The sequence below is a fragment of the Carcharodon carcharias genome, chromosome 18 (assembly GCF_017639515.1).
Source record: "Carcharodon carcharias isolate sCarCar2 chromosome 18, sCarCar2.pri, whole genome shotgun sequence".
NCBI classification, from domain to species: domain Eukaryota; kingdom Metazoa; phylum Chordata; class Chondrichthyes; order Lamniformes; family Lamnidae; genus Carcharodon; species Carcharodon carcharias.
Window position 1 is genome coordinate 37,847,300 of NC_054484.1, and position 20,295 is coordinate 37,867,594.

The 20,295-nt window shown below is 45.9% G+C and overlaps 1 protein-coding gene across 1 annotated transcript in view; it reads left to right on the forward strand.

Annotated features, from left to right (window-relative positions):
- The window catches only part of zpld1a (zona pellucida-like domain containing 1a), a 70,446-nt gene that overhangs the window by 30,632 nt on the left and 19,519 nt on the right, over window positions 1-20,295 (forward strand). Inside the window, exon 9 of the mRNA XM_041211854.1 lies at window positions 13,362-13,476. Coding sequence (XP_041067788.1) covers window positions 13,362-13,476 — 115 coding nt within the window. The remainder of the gene's footprint in view (window positions 1-13,361; window positions 13,477-20,295) is intronic.

The window sequence follows — 20,295 nt, forward strand, 5'->3', positions numbered from 1 at the left end:
CCAGACATCCAACACCCCCACCCCCCGACATCCAACACCCCCACCCTCCGACATCCAACACTCCCACTCCCGACTTCCAACACCCCCACTCCCGACTTCCAACACCCCCGCCCCCGACATCCAACACCCCCGCTCCTGACATCCAATACCCCCGCCCCTGACATCCAACACCCCCACCCCAGAACTCCAACACCCTCCACCCCAAATCACCCACCCCCTAACCTTCAATCCCCCAAGCCCCCCCGACCTCCAATCCCCCACCCCCAACTTCCAACAGCCCCCTCCTCATGAACTCCAACATCCCCACCCACAATCCCCCACCCCCCTGACCTCAGATCCCTCAACCACCTGACCTCGGATCCTCCACCCCCCAACCTCAGATCCCTCACCCCCCCCCTCAGATCCCTCACCCCCTGACCTCAGATCCCCCACCCCCTGACCTCAGATCCCGTATTACCACGACCTCCAACAGCTCCCACCGCCCCGACCTCAGACATCCCCCACATCCGACAGCCCCCACCACCCCAACCTTCGTCAGCCCCCCCAGCCCCAATCTCCACCCTCTATCCCCATACCTTTGACTGACCTCCGCTCCCGACCTCGGATCTCACCTACTCCCCATGGTCTTCTGACCACCCCCTGCCTCAACCTCAGGCCGCCCCACAAAGATCCCCAGACCTCCAAACCCCCCAGAGATCTGACTCCTACCCACACCCCCGGACCTTGGATCCCTTCCCCCCAACGACTCCCCTGTACCTTGGACTGTTCTACCCCACGACCCCAACAGACCTCCAAACCCACCTGAACCTCTGCCTCACCTGCCAACACGACCCCCCCCCCCCCCCCCCCCCCCCCCCCCAAACCTCCGACTGACCTCCGCCCCCGACCTCGGACTGCCCCCGCCACTGACTTCCAACCTCTCCCCCGACTAGACCTCCGACCGACTCCCCACCCCCTCCTGGAGCTCTGACCAATACTCCAACCCACCAGGCCTCCGTCCCGTCCCTCTCTGAACACCGCCACCCCCCAATCCTATCCACTTAGATACTTACCTACCCCCCGGCCTGTCAATTTCCCTGGCCCTTTAAACTTACCTGCTTTATGGCAGCAAGTGCCGTAAAAAAGGGGGTGTGGCCTCCTTGAATACGTTGGATCCAGACTTTGCTGGGGCCGGTGAACGGAAGTGTCAACGTAATTTTCAAGACCAGGTAAGTGTGCATATATTTCTTCTAATTCCTGCGGGCCAGCACTTTCTGACGCCTGACAGAAGCCAAGGCCCATTGTCTCAGTGGACCTACTGACTCCAGTAACAAGGATGGCTTATCAAAAAGGCATTCCTGTGGGTCCCTTTGGAATTGGTCTGAACAATCCCAGGTCGTCTGTTAGTAGCTCCCTAGGCATAACAAGGTGTGACATTCCAGAAACTTTGTTCTGGAGTTTAAAAATAAAAAATGGCAATCAGGATAAAGCTTTTAAAAAAAGCTTTTTTCGCCGATGCTGCCAGACCCGCTGAGTTTTTCCAGGTAATTCTGTTTTTGTTTTGGATTTCCAGCATCCGCAGTTTTTTTGTTTTTATCTAAAGCTTTTAAATGTTGGGTTTCTTTTCAGTGTCGGAGAAATCCAACACTTCAAAGGTCATATTCTCATCTTTATGGTTTAAATTCCTTATGGCCTCACCCCTCCCTATCAACGTAACTGTTTCAGCCTTATATGAACTCCAGAGCTCTCCATTCCTCTGATTTTGACCTTCTGTTCATCCCCTCCTCCCTTTGCCCTGATAGTAGTGACCTTATGCTTCCTGAGTCCCAAATTCTGGAATTCTTTGTCTGCATCACTCCTGCCTTGCTACCTACCACTCCTTTAAGACTTTAATTAAAATCCAGTTCCTTGACCAAGTTTCTTCTCACCCACCCGTACACAAACAATTCCCCTTCACCTCAGTTGTATCTTCTTTGGCCTTGTTTTTGATGTTTTAAAGCACCTTGGACTGCTTTCCTGTTTTAAATGCACTATGCAAATACAAGCAGTTGGTAAGATTCAAGCACAGGGCTTGTAATGATGTGCAGAAAGGTTGTCTCATATTCTGCCAAAAATATCTAATGGTATAACAAAGAAAGAAATATAACCAATCAAGTTCATAACAGCATAATAGAAAGGAGCAGGAGTAGGCCATTCAGCCCATGAGATCATGGTTGATCTGATTGTGGCCTTAATTCCAATTTCCTGCCTGTTCCCCCTAACCTTTAAATCCATTGTTGATTGAAAATCTAACAGCCTTGAATATATTCAATGACCCAGCCTCCACTGCACTCTGTGGAAGAGAATTCCAGAGATTAACAACCTTCTGAGAAAAGAAATTCCTCCTCATCTCCATTTTAAACAAGAGACACCTCTGCCCCAGGTTCTCGATTCTCCCAAAAGAGGGAACATCCTCCCAGCATCTACCCTGTCAAGCCCCCTCAGAATCTTATATGTTTCAATAAGATCACCTCTCATTCTTCTAAGCTCCAACCTGCTCAACCTTTCTTCATAAGACAAGAAAGAGCTATACAGGGCTCTGGTAAGACACACCTTGGCCTGAATTTTTTGTTCATCGGGTGTGCGTTATCAGCGGGCCCGGAAGCGGACAGGAAATGGGCCTCTGGCTGCGATCGACCCCTGACCATGATTTCACTCTGGCTGACCCAAGTAAGATGTCAGTGTGTCAAAATTCAACTGTAAATTAAAACTCGAAGGGCTCAATATTTACAGGGCTGCATGTTCGGAGTAGGGGAGGAGTTCTGGACAGGAACCCGGAAGTATAGGTTTCCCAAGCATCCTGAATTTTAAATGAAGCAGAAGAGCAAGTTCCTCCTGGACCACAAGCAATGTTGTAAAGGCACTTAACTTATGGATCCAGCCCTTCTTATCTCCTTTTACCTCCCTGGTTTCTGGAGAAACCCATGCCAGTATTAATAGAACAATCATTAAAATGAAGGCACACAGCCTCTTTAAAAAGTTTCATTGACATACCCGCTTCCTGAGAGCAGATTGGTCATCTGTCCCCCAGTTTGTTAAAACTGGAAGTAGGTGGGCTTAGGCAGCCTTCTTGTTTCAGATTTTTAACTTTTTAACTTCCCATCTGACCCAAACCCACCTTGTCTTGGGATGGGCAAGGGGTTGTTAAAATTATTCCCCGTGTGTTCCCTGCTGAACTATGTCGATATACAGGATGCTATGAAAGAATTATGAAGATCCGTGAGACCTCAGCCCAGGTGAATTTTGAGTAAGTGGACAGGCAACACTTTGTGGCACACAAAGTCCAATCATCTATTGTTATATGGTACCATAAAGTTGCTATTATCTTGCCACGTTCCTCAAAGTATACATTCTCTCCCACATCTTCTCCAAGACAGTTAGGATAATAAATGTGAAACAAAATAACCTGAAATTTCTCAATGATCTCAAACAATGCAATTGGAAAGCAAAGGACATTCCAAGATAATCATAAAATCAGTTTGTTTGCTAATCTGAAACCCATGCTGATGTCACATAATTGATGAATTTCAGTACAGCGGCAAAAAGCACTGTTGCTAATTTTAAAAATAAATTAAAGACTTCATTGCTGACATATTCCATTCATCCAACAGCGATAATAACAACAACTTATATTTATACAGCACGTTTAACATAAAAAATGTCCCAAAGCACCTCACAAGAGCATTATTGAACAAAAGATGACACCAAGCCACAGGAAGAGATAATGGGTGGTGTTTTATGCAAGTTTCAAGGTGGGAAGAGCATTTAATCAGGCCGGAGGGTAGCCAGTGGGGCCCTGACCACCTTCCAACCTCCATCCCCATGGCAGGAAGGCCCGTGGACAGGCTTTGAACCCAATGTCAACTGAGATCCTTAAGCGGGAAATGAATTCCATTTAAGGGCCTCTTCATGCTGCCACTGGTATTAAACCAGCTGCAGGTGGGCCTGTTGCCACGCGTGGAGCATGACAGGCTTACCAGTGTGGGGTTCCTTGAGGTCTCCCAGGGAGAAATTGGGGGGTTGGGGCTGTGATTCCTTGTTCAAAAGGCACTCAGTGCCTGATAGATGGACCTGGCATCAGGAAGGGTTGGGTTGGATGCTGAGAGCAACCCCCTTCCCTTGCTGCTGATCCCCATATACCTCCCTCCCCCAGCACCCTCATCCCAGGAAACACCTCCTGCCATCACTCGTTGAGTCCAGGAATCCCACAAAGACCCGGATCTTGGGCGGGTGCATTTCTGCAGCAGCCATCATCGGTGGTGCAGCTGAGCAAAAAAGCTGCTGGCCTCTTATAATGGCCCATGTGCTTCTGGGCAAAAAAAATCATGTTTTTGGTGGTAATTTAAGAGCTAGATTACTCTGAAAGGTTTCTGGTAAAGCACCTGGCTTTCAGTAAATGATCATATGATCAAGTTGCTTGGGAAATAAACAATAAAAAAAAAGGGTCAACTAGAAGTTAATTACAGGGGTGAGCATATTTTGGGTTTGGCTCTTGTCTAAAGCAACATTTTAGTTTTTAGTTTCAGCACAATCTGGCTGCAGAGCAACGAACATTTCTTTCCAGTTGAGTTCATTCAAAATTTATTAAAAGAGTTTGACTTTCTTGTAAGTGAAGGACTCCTAATAGTGAGCTAGACTTTTGGGATAGCCAAGCTGAGAAGGGAGAAAGAGTTTTAGTTGCAAGACTCCAGAGTTAAAGATTACTGGAACCAAAGAGTCCTAACCTGAGGTGGCTACTTTTAAGACAATAGCAACACCTGTGTTGAATGAGAAGTCTATAAATGTGGAATAGTTGGATGAAATTTTAAGGGAAAACCTTGCCCAGAGTGAGTGGAAGGCCCAAAAAATCTCAACCCTTATAAAAAATCTTTGAAACAATACTCAGGCCAAGTGGTTAACCTTCCAATTTTTGATGAGTATCTGATTTGAATTGTTAGACAAATAGGTGTAGAAGGAAATTTGAATTAAGAACTTTGATTTAAAGTATAAGCAATTGTGTTCATTGTGCTTTTCATATCTTTAATGTAAATGATTATTTAAGATAGACTGTTGTTATTAATATTCTTGTTTTTGGATTTTTGTGTGCTAAAATTCCTTTAATTTAAACTGTGAACCTTGGTGGCTTAATTCTTTTAGTAAATACCTGGGTTTTCAAGTTCTTAAAAAAAGTGAACGTGTCACTGGTCTCTACTGAGATCATAACACTCTGATTGGCTGGTAGCTCTTGGCAGGCAGGACTTCCATCCCCAGGATCCTTGATCCCGGTGAAAGGCCCACCAGTGACCTCTCAACTGCCTGATTGGCACATAATATTGACAGACCTTCCAAGGAAGAGGCAACACCAGTCTTTTGCTGGCTTTCCAGCCAATGGCCGAGACCCCGTTGCCTCCATAAACTTCCTCCCATCAGGTCAGATGACCAAAAGCTTGGCTTTAAGGGGTGGTTTAAAGGAGGAAAGTGGTGTGGAGAGGTGCAGGGAGAGAATTCCAGAGCTTAGAGCCCAGGAAACCAATGATAGAGCAATTAAAATCGGGGATGCTCAAGAAACCAGAATTAGAGGAAGGCAGATATCTTATAGGTTTGTGGAGCTGGAGGAAATTACAGAGATTGGGAGGGGTGAGGCCATGGAGAGACTTGAAAACAAGGATGAGAAGTTTAAAATCAAGATTATGCTTGACCGGGAGCAAATTTGGGTCAGCAAGCACAGGGGTGATAGATGAATGGGACTTGGTGGAAGTTCAGAAAAGGGCACCAGCATTTTGGATGATCTCAAGGTTATGGAGGGTAGAAACAAAAACAAAAAAACTGCGGATGCTGGAAATCCAAAACAAAAACAAAAACAGAATTACCTGGAAAAACTCAGCAGGTCTGGCAGCATCAGCGGAGAGGAAAAGAGTTGATGTTTCGAGTCTTCATGACCCTTCGACAGAACTTGAGTTCGAGTCCAAGAAAGAATTGAAATATAAGCTGGTTTAAGGTGTGTGTGTGGGGGGCGGAGAGAGAGAGAGAGAGAGAGGTGGAGTGGGGGTGTGGTTGTAGGGACAAACAAGCAGTGATAGAAGCAGATCATCAAAAGATGTCAACAACAATAGTACAAAAGAAAACATAGGTGTTAAAGTTAAAGTTGGTGATATTATCTAAATGAATGTGCTAATTAAGAATGGATGGTACGGCACTCAAGGTACTGCTCTAGTGGGGGTGGGGAGAGCATAAAAGATGTAAAAAAAAATAAATAAATTTTTTTTTTTCCTTTTTCTCTTTTTATAATGGAAATAGGTGGGAAAAGGAAAATCTATATAATTTATTGGAAAAAAAAGAAAAGGAAGGGGGAAACAGAAAGGGGGTGGGGATGGGGGAGGGAGCTCACGACCTAAAGTTGTTGAATTCAATATTCAGTCCGGATGGCTGTGAAGTGCCTAGTTGGAAGATGAGGTGTTGTTCCTCCAGTTTGCGTTGGGTTTCACTGGAACAATGCAACAAGCCAAGGACAGACATGTGGGCAAGAGAGCAGGGTGGAGTGTTAAAATGGCAAGCGACAGGGACGTTTGGGTTATTCTTGCGGACAGACCGCAGGTGTTCTGCAAAGCGGTCGCCCAGTTTACGTTTGGTCTCTCCAATGTAGAGGAGACCACATTGGGAGCAACGAATGCAGTAGACTAAGTTGGGGGAAATGCAAGTGAAATGCTGCTTCACTTGAAAGGAGTGTTTGGGTTCTTGGACGGTGAGGAGAGAGGAAGTGAAGGGGCAGGTATTGCATCTTTTGCATAGGCATGGGGTGGTGCCATAGGAGGGGGTTGAGGAGTAGGGGGTGATGGAGGAGTGGATCAGGGTGTCCCGGAGGGAGCGATCCCTACGGAATGCCGATAGGGGGGGGTGAAGGGAAGATGTGTTTGGTGGTGGCATCATGCTGGAGTTGGCGGAAATGGCGGAGGATGATCCTTTGAATGCGGAGGCCGGTGGGGTGATAAGTGAGGACAAGGGGGACCCTATCATGTTTCTGGGAGGGAGGAGAAGGCGTGAGGGTGGATGTGCGGGAGATGGGCCAGACACGGTTGAGGGCCCTGTCAACGACCGTGGGTGGAAAACCTCGGTTGAGGAAGAAGGAGGACATGTCAGAGGAACTGCTTTTGAAGGTAGCATCATCGGAACAGATGCGACGGAGGCGAAGGAACTGAGAGAGTTCATTGGCACATAATATTGACAGACCTTCCTAGGAAGAGGCAACACCAGTCTTTTGCTGGCTTTCCAGCCAATGGCCGAGACCCCGTTGCCTCCATAAACTTCCTCCCATCAGGTCAGGTGACCAAAAGCTTGGCTTTAAGGGGTGGACTTAGTTTCATACCCTTACGCCCTCACCTCAATGAATTTCGGGCTCGGCATAATGCTGAACTCTTCTTCCGCCGTCTTCATCTCCGGGCTCACTTCTTTGGGCAGGAGTCCTCTCCCAGTTCAACGGATCCTTTTACCCATCTCCAATATTCTCCCTCCACCTGGACCCCTCCCTCTGGATTCTTACCTTCTCTTGATCTTTTCATTGAGAACTGTCGGCGCGACATTAGTCGTCTCAATTTCTCTGCTCCTCTCACCCATTCTAACCTGTCTCTCTCTGAACTTACTGCACTCCATTCTCTCAGGTCCAACCCTGACATTGTCATCAAACCCGCTGACAAGGGTGGTGCTGTTGTTGTCTGGCGCACTGACCTCTACCTCGCGGAGGCTGAGCGTCAACTCGCAGACACTTCCTCCTACCTCTCCCTGGACCATGACCCCACCACTGAACATCAAGCCATTGTTTCCAGGACTGTCACTGACCTCATCTCCTCTGGGGATCTCCCTCCCACAGCTTCCAACCTGATAGTCGCCCAACCTTGGACGGCCCGCTTCTATCTCCTACCCAAAATCCACAAACAGAACTGCCCCGGTAGACCGATCGTCTCAGCTTGCTCCTGCCCCACAGAACTCATTTCTCGTTATCTTGACTCCCTTCTCTCTCCCCTTGTCCAGTCCCTTCCCACCTACATCCGTGATTCCTCTGACACCTTACGTCACATCAACAATTTCCAGTTCCCTGGCCCCAACCGCTTCCTCTTCACCATGGACGTCCAATCCCGCTACACCTCCATCCCCCACCAGGATGGTCTGAGGGCCCTTAGCTTCTTCCTCGAACAGAGGCCCGAACAATCCCCATCCACCGCTACTCTCCTTCGTCTGGCTGAACATGTTCTCACGCTGAACAATTTCTCCTTCAACTCCTCTCACTTCCTCCAAATAAAAGGTGTGGCTATGGGTACCCGCATGGGCCCCAGCTATGCCTGTCTCTTTATGGGGTATGTGGAACATTCCTTGTTCCAGTCCTACTCCGGCCCCCTTCCACAACTCTTTCTCCGGTACATCGATGATTACTTCGGTGCCGCTTCATGCTCTCGTCGGGACTTGAAAAAATTTATTAATTTTGCTTCCAATCTCCACCCCTCCATCATTTTCACATGGTCCATCTCTGACACTTCCCTTCCCTTCCTTGACCTCTCTGTCTCAATCTCTGGTGATAGACTGTCCACCAATATCCATTACAAACCCACCGACTCCCACAGCTATCTCGACTACATCTCCTCACACCCCGCTTCCTGTAAGGACTCCATCCCATTCTCTCAGTTCCTTCGCCTCCGTCGCATCTGTTCCGATGATGCTACCTTCAAAAACAGTTCCTCTGACATGTCCTCCTTCTTCCTCAACCGAGGTTTTCCACCCACGGTCGTTGACAGGGCCCTCAACCGTGTCTGGCCCATCTCCCGCACATCCACCCTCACGCCTTCTCCTCCCTCCCAGAAACATGATAGGGTCCCCCTTGTCCTCACTTATCACCCCACCAGCCTCCGCATTCAAAGGATCATCCTCCGCCATTTCCGCCAACTCCAGCATGATGCCACCACCAAACACATCTTCCCTTCACCCCCCCTATCGGCATTCTGTAGGGATCACTCCCTCCGGGACACCCTGGTCCACTCCTCCATCAACCCCTACTCCTCAACCCCCTCCTATGGCACCACCCCATGCCCACGCAAAAGATGCAATACCTGCCCCTTCACTTCCTCTCTCCTCACCGTCCAAGAACCCAAACACTCCTTTCAAGTGAAGCAGCATTTCACTTGCATTTCCCCCAACTTAGTCTACTGCATTCGTTGCTCCCAATGTGGTCTCCTCTACATTGGAGAGACCAAACGTAAACTGGGCGACCGCTTTGCAGAACACCTGCGGTCTGCCCGCAAGAATGACCCAAACCTCCCTGTCGCTTGCCATTTTAACACACCACCCTGCTCTCTTGCCCACATGTCTGTCCTTGGCTTGCTGCATTGTTCCAGTGAAGCCCAACGCAAACTGGAGGAACAACACCTCATCTTCCGACTAGGCACTTTACAGCCATCCGGACTGAATATTGAATTCAACAACTTTAGGTCGTGAGCTCCCTCCCCCATCCCCACCCCCTTTCTGTTTCCCCCTTCCTTTTCTTTTTTTTCCAATAAATTATATAGATTTTCCTTTTCCCACCTATTTCCATTATAAAAAGAGAAAAAGGAAAAAAAATAAATAAATTTTTTTTTTTTACATCTTTTATGCTCTCCCCACCCCCACTAGAGCTATACCTTGAGTGCCGTACCATCCATTCTTAATTAGCACATTCGTTTAGATAATATCACCAACTTTAACTTTAACACATATGTGTTCTTTTGTACTATTGTTGTTGACATCTTTTGATGATCTGCTTCTATCACTGCTTGTTTGTCCCTACAACCACACCCCCACTCCACCCCTCTCTCTCTCTCTCTCTCCGCCCCCCACACACACACCTTAAACCAGCTTATATTTCAACTCTTTCTTGGACTCGAACTCAAGTTCTGTCGAAGGGTCATGAGGACTCGAAACGTCAACTCTTTTCTTCTCCGCCGATGCTGCCAGACCTGCTGAGTTTTTCCAGGTAATTCTGTTTTTGTTTTTGTTATGGAGGGTAGAATATGGGAGACCAGGCAGGAGTGCATAGGAATAGTCATGTCTAGAGGTAACGAAGGCAAGAATGAGGGTTTCAGCAGCTGATAAGCTGAAACAGGCACCAAGCCAGTTAACAAAGGTGGAAAAAGAGAGTCTTAGAGATGGCATAAATATTATGTTGGAAGCTAACCTCATGGTCAATTATGTCACCAAAGTCACGAACTGACTCATTTAATCTCAGACTTTTGTCAGGGAGAGGGATGGACTCAGTGGATAGGGAATAGAGTACGGAATGAGGTTTCAGTTGTCCCTATATTTAAGTGGAGAAAATTTCTGCTCATCCATTGCTGGTTAGCAACAGGAGAGGAGTTGAGACAAGTGGTGGTAAGGTTGGGCTAGGTGTCATCAGTCTACATGTGAAAACTAATGCAGTGCTTTTGGATGATGTCTCCGAGGAACAACTTGTAGATGAGAAATAGGGAAGGGTGAAGGATAGATCCCTGTGGAACACCAGAGGTAATGGTATGGGGGTGAAAAGAGAAACCATTGCAAGTGATATTCTGAATATGATTTTGAATGATAAGAACGGAACCAGGTGACAGTAGTCCCCCCAGCTGGCCAATGGTACAGAGGTGTTTCAGGAAGATGTTGTTGTCAATAGTATCAAAGGTTGCAGACAGGCCAAGAAGGATGAGGAGGGAAAGTTTACTTTTGTCACAGTCAAATAGGATGTCATTCGTGACTTTTTGATTAGTTGTTTCGGTACTGTGGCAGGGGTGGAAACCTGATTGGAGGGATTCAAAAGTGGCATTCCAGATAAGATTGGCATGGATTTGGAGGAAACAATTTAAGCAGGAATGGCATGGAAACGGATGTTGGAGATGGGTGATAGTTTGCAAGGATGAAGGTGTCAAGAGTTGTTTTTTTAAGGAGAGGGGTGATGATGGCAGATTTAAAGGAGGGAGGGCCAACACCTGATAAGAGAGAACAATTAATCAATTAATAATATTGGCTAACATGGGGACCAAGAGAGGAAGGTGGGTGGTCTGTAGTTCAGTGGGAATAAAGTCAAGGAAGTGGGCAGGTGGTTCTTAAGGACAAAATGAACTCGGAGTGGGCATGAGGGAAGATAGGAAAGAAATTAGAGAAAGAGGCAAATTTTAGGGCAAGGACAATGGGGAACTTTAGAGGAAATTTGGCCAGGTGGGCTAGTGGAAAGAAAGGGTGCAGCAGAGGCAGCTATTCACGCGGGCTCAATCTTAGTGATGAAGAAATCCATGAGCTCCTCAGATTTATTTTTGGAGATGAGAATGGAGGAGACAGGGGAGAGAGGTTTAAGAAGACAGTTTGCAGTAAAGAAAAGAAGACTGAGGTTATCTTTGCATTCCAGCATGATTCTGGAATAGTGAATAGTTTTAGCAGATGAAATTAAAATCCAACAGTGTTTTATGTGGTCCAGCCAGATCAGGCAATAATTGGCAAAACCAGTTGTATGCCATATCCTTTCAAGGCTGCATCCATTGGACATGAGTGAGCAGAGATGAGGACTGTGCCAGGGGGAATGGCCAGGGCAGGAGAGAGTGTTAGTTTTACTGGGGACTGGAACATCAAAGATGGAGATGAGGGTGATTGAGCTGTAGAGACATTGTGGCAAATGATGGGTCAAAGGCTAGACAGTTGGCTAGACAGTTTGGATTTTAAAAGTGCAACTGGACCTGAATTAGGGGATTAGTTTTTTTCCAGAGATGGATTCAGAAGGAGGTAAGGATGGGGAGGGAGATAGGTAGTGAGTGATACAAGGAAGTGATCAGAGATGGCCTTATCTGTAATTGATACAATGGGGATGGCAAGGTCAAGGGGGGGGGCTATGAATCGGGGCTAGGGAGTTTACATGGAGGGAGAGATTTAAGGAGGATGAGAGAGCAGTGATCTCAGAAAGAGAACATGATGAGTTGCACTGAAGGATGAGAAGACATCCGCTGCTTAGGCTGAGGGAGGAAAGCAGTGAAAATAACATGGTGAAAAAAAATTTATCTTGGTTGTGAGGATGGTACAGAACAATGATTTTAAAGCAGAGGTGGAACAAGGTGAGATGCTCAAAGGAGAAGAAAGTGCCCCAAGGAATGGAGGGGACAGACTAAGGTATGATCTGCTGATAAGTGCCATATCTCCACCGCGACAGACTTGATAGGGTAACTGGTAGAGGATGTAGCCTGACGGGGAGGTTTCATTAAAGGGAAAAATGCCATCACCCCTCAGCCAGGCTATCATTCAGGTCATGATCTTGATGCAATCATCCACAATAAGTTCGTGAATGACAAGGTCCGTGTTCACAAGTAAACAGACATTCGGGAGGGAGATGCATAGAGGGACAGTGAGAGCTGATCTACTAGCAGAGTCCATAGGGTCAACAGTGAGAGGAGTGAGTTGGACAGGAAGGAGATTGGTAGGATAAGTCCCCAGTGAGCACACTGGATGGGAAGGTCAATGAGACAGTGGGATGGGGCAATTAGTGTTGTTGCTCATAATGAACCAGTACTGAGTGTCTCGATGATCCCTTCTGAGGATGTCTAAAGAGACACAGAGGGAAGCTGTGGTCTGACCTAGGGGGGAGTCAAGCATGTAATGGCAGCAAGAGAGCAGAAAAGTCGAGGAATAGTGGAGGGCTGGGATTGGGAATTAGGAGGACAAAGCACGTGAGAGTGGAGAAGTGAAATGAGGTATGACAATAGTAGAGATGGATCTTGGAGAGGTAATGAGAAAAGAATTTAAAAAGAAAGAACAAAAGTGGAAATGGATGGATGGGCTCGGATCCAGAGAAGCAGCTAAAATGTGCACATGAATGAACTAGGGGACAGCTCAAGTTACATAAGCTGGTCACATAAAAATAGAATATGCCAAAACCTGATAGTAAACAGGAAATAAGAAATAGATAGTAGATAATAGGAAGGAGTACAGAGTTAAAGTTGGAGATCCCATAGTGGGATAATGATGACCTGGGTAGGGTGGTGTCATCATGCAGCATTGATGAGCTGCTACCCAAGTTTGGAGACAGGTGTAGCAAGTGAAGTCCAGAAGCTATTTGAGGGTACAGTGTCGGAGATATTTTCATAGGAATAAAGATCCAGGAGGTATACAGAAGCTCTATAGGAACAATGAAAAACATTCCTACTTTCTTTGGCTCAACTTTAGCCATCAAGTCTTCTAATTAGTGTAATCACCCAATTTTATTTTCAGTTACTGTTAACCTCAAACATTTCAGAATGCATGATGAAACATGGACCATTAGGAACTACTTCATATTACTGGAAGCATCATCAATGTCTACTGACTAAATTATTTTTGATTCCAATTTACAGAATTGCTACAAAAGGAAACGAAGAGACATAATGGAGCTCACTACCACAATTCCTCGCAGTTCCACTGGGAATGCAGTAATTACTGCAGGACCTATTATCACCAGGAGTGAAAGTGGTAAGTTTCATCTGCCATAGTCCAACAACAAACAAACAATACAAACGTTAAAATAACTTCAGATTTTATATGATTGTATTTTGTGGTGTGAGGCTAGAAATTACAGTTAGCAATAATAGCAGATGAAGACTTCATGGGTAATTTTATGAGAGAGCTCACAGGCAAGCCATATTAGAAATTGAGTGTGTACTGTACATGATTTTCCAAACAAATGGCTTTGAAATTATGGTGATGGCCGTTAATCACTGTTATTTCACTATGCCATTAATTTCTAAGTCATGCTTTGGCATTCTAATGGGCCAGTTTTTGCCCCATTGGCAAATAAATGGCACTGCCTTTGTTCTATTTGCACTTGGCACTTGGGTGGAATAGTCCCAGACTTGCACTAAGTACGGGAGCGGACGGGTTAAACAGCCTGGCCACAGCTGTTAATCACTTGTACATACTGTTTACTATTGTCAATAAACTCCCAAGAATGTCTCCCTGCCTATGTTCATGTCACTCAAATGTGAAACCTTTCTGCACAAGATAAGGTCAGGTGTCTCAGTCCAGGGCCTCTTCCCTGTACTTTGTGCAGCCTTCAGACCAAAGTGATGGTCCGGCCTCACACTCCCTGCACATATTACTGATGCCTGCACATCGTCAGTGCTTGTCATTGCTGTCAGAATGTTGTGGGCAGGTGTCACAGCGTACCATCATTCCCTCTGTGTGCTCGTAGCACCTTTAAGGTGGGGCTGGCCCATCCATTCAGCATCTGTGACCAGTGATGCTGTGCTCATGAAGGGCTCAGGTGCTGAAGGTGGACAAAGCATCAAATGCTTCTAAAGTTTCATGATTGCATTTCTATGATATGATCCTGATCACAGAGTGCAAGCAAGCTGCCCTTGGCCAGACAGGAGTAGACATTTTTAGAGGCTATATGGAGATCTATGGAGTGTCTTCATTGCATATCCTCATCATCCTCCTGCAATCGAGCGACTGTTAGGGTCTCCACTGCATCTCCATGATAGGAGCATTTTAGGCCAGACTGCTGTCAAATGTTCACAGACGCAATGTGAGGATCTATGGGGCCTCCTCACTGCATGTCATCATTGTCCTCCACAAATATCACAGCTATGAGGGCCTCCCAAGCACGACTGCCTTGTCTAGCCAGTGTAAGGGCCTCATCCCTGTCATCGTTGCCTTCGAGGACCTCCTCAGCCTCATGCCCGCTGGCATCCTCCTCATGGAGGAAACCTCCAGTTTCTCCATCTCCTCCTCAGCCAGCTCCTCTCCCTGGCATAGCACCAAGTTTTAAACGGTGCAGCAGTCAATGACGATCCATGATACCGTCTGTGGACTATATTGCATGGCTTGACCAGACCGGTTCAGGCACCAGAACTTCATTTTGAGCATCCCGATAGTTTGCTCCACCAAGTTGCGAGTTGCAGCGTCAGCATCATTATAGCTTCTGCTGCAGTCTAAGGCCACACTAAAAGCATAAGGCCACAAGACGTGGGAGCAGAAGTAGGCCATTCGGCCCATCGAGTCTGCTCCACCATTCAATGGGATCATGGCTGATCTGATAATCCTGAACCCCACTCTCCTGCCTTTTCCCTATAATCCTTGATTCCCTTACTGATTTAAAAATCTGCCTATCTCAGTCTTGAATATACTTAAGGATCCACTCTGCGGTAAAGAACTCCACAAATTAACTACCTTCTGAGAGAAGAAATTCCTCCCCATCTCTGTCTTAAATGGGCGACCCCTTACTCTGAGATTATGCCCTCTGATCCTAGACTCTCCCGCAAGGGGAAACAACCTCTCAGCATCTATCCTGTCAAGCCCCCTAAGAATCTTATATGTTTCAGTAAGGTCACCTCTCATTCTTCTAAACTCCAATGAGTACAGGCCCAACCTACTCAACCTCTCCTCATAAGAAAATCCCGCCAAATCCAAGATCAACCTGGTGAACCTTCTAAGGACTGCCTCCAATGTCAGGATATCTTTCCTTAGATAAGAGGACCATAACTGTTCACACTAATCTAGTTGTGGTCTAACTAGTCCCTTATATAGTTTTAGCAAGATATTCCTATTTTTATACCCCATTCCCTTTGAAATAAAGGCCGACATTTCATTTGCCTTCCCTATTACCTGCTGAGCTTGTATGCTAGCTTTTTGTGCTTCATGCACAAGGACCCCCAAATCCCTCTGTGCTACAGCTTTCTGCAGTCTTTCTCCATTTAAATAATATTCAGCTCCTCTATTCTTCCTGCCAAAGTGCATAACCTCACATTTTCCCACATTATATTCCATCTGCCAAGTTTTTGCCCAGTGACTTAACCTGTCTATATCCCTCTATAGACTCTTTGTGTCATCCTCACCACTTGCCTTCCCACTTATTTTTGTGTCATTCACAAACTTGGTGATAGTACATTCACTTCCCTCATCCAAGTCATTAATATATATTGAAAATAATTGTGACTCCGGCATTGATCCCTGTGGCATTCCACTAGTTACAGGTTGCCATCCTGAAAATGACCCCCTTATCCCAACTCTCTGTCTTCTATTAGTTAGCTAATCCTCTATCCATGCTAATATACTACCCCCAACCCCATGGGATCTTATCTTATTAAGTAGCCTAATGTGTGGTACCTTATCAAGCACTTTTTGGAAATCCAAATATATTACAACTATCTATCCTGCTTGTTACCTCCTCAAAGAATCCTAATAAATTTGTCAGGCATGATTTCCCCTTCATGAAGCCATGCTGACTCTGCTTGATTATATTATACATTTCTAAATGCTCTGCTATTACATCCTTTATAATAGACTCTAACATTTGCCCAGCAATGGATGTTAAGCTAACTGGCCTAGAGTTACCTGTTTTTTGTCTCCCTCCCTTTTTGAATAAGGGTGTTACATTGGCAGTTTTCCAATCCTCTTGGACTTTGCCAGAACCAAAGGATTCTTGGAAGATTACTACCACTGCATCAACTATATCTGGAGCTACTTCCTTTAATATCCTATCATCAGGTCCAGGGGACTTATCGGCCTTTAGCACCATTAGTTTCTCTAGTACCTTTTCTCTGGTGATAGTTATTGTATTTTCTCCCCAACCTTTGCCCCTTGATTATTTAATATTTTTGGAATGCTTTTTGAGTCTTCCACTGTGGAGACTAATGCAAAGTATTTATTCAACTCTTCTGCCATTTCCTGGCTCCCCATTATTATTTCTCTAACCTTATTCTTTAAAGGGCCTATGTTCACTTTGGCCTCTCTCTTCCTTTTTATATATTCAAAGAAGCTTTTACTGTCCATTTTATATTACTTGCTAGTTTACCCTCAAAGTTTATTTTCTCCCTCTTTATTATTTTTTGGTCATCTTTTGTTGGTTCTTAAAACTTTCCCAATCCTCTGGCTTACCACTAACCTTAGCCACATTGTATGTCTTTTCTTTCAATTTGATAATATCCTTAACTTCCTTGGTTATCCATGGTTGGTTTATCCTCTCCTAGAATCCTTCTTCCTCACTGGGATATATCTTTGTTGTGAGTCATGAACCATTTTCTTAAATATCTGCCATTGTTCATCAACCGTCTTTTCTGCTAAACTCCTTTTCCAGTCCACTCCAACCAACTCTGCCCTCACTCCTTTGTAATTACCCTTATTTAAGTTTAGCACAGTTGTTTCTGATCCAAGTTTCTTACTCTCAAGCTGAATGCTAAATTCTACATGTTCTACAATTTCCTAGAGGATCTTTTACTCTGAGATCATTTATTAATCCTGCCTCATTGCACATTACTGGCCTTGAATTACCAGATCCAAAATAGTCTAATCCCTGGTTGGATCCACAACATAGTGTTCTCGGAAACTGTCCCGAATACACTCTATGAATTCTTGCTCATGGCTACCTCTACCAATTTGATTTTCCCAATCTGCATGAAGATTAAAGTCACCCTTGATTAATATACTGCCTTTTTCACATGCTCTCATTATCTCCTGATTTATTCTCTGTCCTATAGTATAGCTACTGTTAGGAGGCCTATAGACCACTCCCACCAGTACTTTCTTCTCCTTGTTATTTCTTATCTCCACCCATAAGGTTTCTACATCTTCCGAACCAAGGTTATTTCTTGCCATCGTACTTATTCCATCTTGTACTAACAAAGCTACCCCACCATCCTTTCCTTCCTGCCTGTCCTTTCAAAAAGTCACATACCCCTGAATATTTAGTTCCCAGCTTTGATCTCCTTGTAACCATGTATCCATAATGGCTGTAAGATCATACTCATTAACCTCTATTTGTGCCGTTAATTGGTTTACTTTGTTCTGATTACTACGTACATTTAAGTAAAGAGCCATTAATTTTGTCTTTTTACCACTTTTTCCCCCTTTGACCCTACTGGCTGCTGTTTTTTTAAGTTTGTACACTCTGTCCCTTCCTGTCACACTCTGGGTAGCATTACCTAAATAGCTGCCCTGCAAAGCTGCCATATCCTTTTGCTTTGTAAGCCTACATATCCCCTCTCCAGAACCCTCCCTCCCTCTACTTAGTTTAAAGCCCTTTCTGTAACCCTGGTTATTTGATTCAACAGGACACTGGCCCCGCACAGTTCAAGTGAAGTCCATCCCACCAGAACAGTTCCCTTCTACCCCAGTACTGGTGCCAGTGCCCCATGAACTGAAACCCATACCTTCCACATCAATCTTTGAGCCACTCATTTAGCTCCTCAACTTTATTTACCCTATGCCAGTTTGCCTGTGGCTCTGGTAGTAATCCCAAGCTTATTACCTTGGAGGTTTTGATTTTTAATTTAGCTCCTAACTGTTCAAATTCTTTCAGCAGAACCGCCTTTCTAGTCCTATCAATGTCATTGGTACCAACATGGACAAGGGCAACTGGATTCTTCCCCTCCCACTCCAAGTTCCTCTCCAGCCCTGAAGAGGTGTTCTTAACCCTGGCAACAGGCAAGCAACACAGCCTTCGGGACTCATGCTCATGGCTGCAGAGAACAGTATCTATCCCACTAATTAAACTGTCCTCTACCACTACTACATTCCTATTTCCTCCCCCCACTTGAATGGTTCCCTGTACCATGGTGCTGTGGTCAGCTAGCTCATCCTCCCTGCATTCCCTGCTCTCATCCACACAGCATGCAAGGACCTCGTAACTGTTGGACAACTGCAGGGGCCGAGGATCCTCGAAAGCCACCCCCTGGATCCCCATACCTGCCTCACCTGGAGTCACACCCTCCTGTCCCTGATCACAGACCAAATTTGAATTATCTAATCTGAGGGGTGTGACCGTCTCCTGGAGCAAAATATCTAGGTAACTGTCCCCTCCTTGATGTGTCTGCAGCTCGAACTCCAGCTCAACTTGGTCCCAAAGTTCCTCGAGCTGCAAACACTAAATACAGATCACCTTGGTGTCCAGCAACTCCCACATGCTGCAGCAGCAACACATCATACATCCTGCCATCACTATCGTATTTTATTTAATGTATTAATTAATTACTCTAGTAATCCTGCTCTTTACACTTGAAGAATCCCCCGCTCTTTGCACTTTTATTGTAATTAGTTTTTTTACACCAGTATCAATCTTGTACTTAACAAGCTATTTTTAAGAAAAAGAGGGAAAAAATGACTAGAGACCTAAACACAAACTAAAGACCTTACTTTTACTTTAAAGATGAGAAATACTCACCAATCCTACTCACCAATCAGCTGCTTTCCCTACACTTGTGTCACATTGTGGTTTGTGAAGTCACTCCGCAGCTGGTCTCACATGAAGTCTCTCCGCTCTCCCACTCTTTTTTAAAATGAAGTCAACCCACTCGCTGCGCTCTTTTTAAACTGAAGTCTCCCAGATTTCTCCACTCTTTTTAAAAAGAGCCTGCCACATGGGTGTCATCATTCATGGCCTCTGCAGGTAGCCCTTGCCCCCGAGGAGCCATCCCTGCAGCTTTTGTGGACGCTGGAAGACTTCAGGGATCTGTGACCGACCATGGATGTATGAGTTGTGCACACTCCCTGGAAACCATGCGCACACCTACAGGATGCATTTCTGGTGGGCGCACACCAGCTGCACATTCAGCAAATGGAATGCCTTGCGGTTGATGTAGTTGACTGTGTGTTGCGATGGAGACCTGAGTAAGTGCAGTCAGTCACACCCTGCACCTGTGGGAAACATGAGATCTGGGCGAATCCAATTGCTCTTGCATCCTGGCTGTCCTGGTCACGGGCAAAATGCACAAAGTTGTGTGCCCTCGCAAAGATGGCATCCGAGAGCTTATGGATGCATTTGTGAGTGGAGGCTTGTGAGATCCCACAGAGGTCATCTGTGGAGCTCTGAAAGGAGCCATTAATGTAGAAATTGACCACCTCTGTCACTTTCACGGCCACTGGCAGTAGCTGCCCTCCATGTCCTCGTGGCGCCAAATCCTGCAGCAGGTGGCAGATGTGACCAACCAGTTACCTAGACATGCGCAGTCTTTGGCAACACTGATTCTCGGTTATCTGCAGGAATGAAAGGCAGTGTCTACAGGCCATGGACGTCACTAGGTGCTGACCAGTGACGACTTGCTGTGGCTCTTTGGTGGCATGTGCAGGAGCCCCAGCTGACCTTTCTCCAGAGGGTGCTGCTCCTCCCTTTGGGCAGCCAGGACCCTCAGTTGCTCTCTCCTCCGTGATCTTCGCTCTCTGTAGGCCATGAGGCATACAGCTAATTCACCAGGCTTCATGCTCCTGATGTACTCCACCTGCAGGATGAAAGATAGACACATGTGGATTAGCATGGGTGTACTAAAAACCTATCTGGATGGCCAGAGATTAATGCCT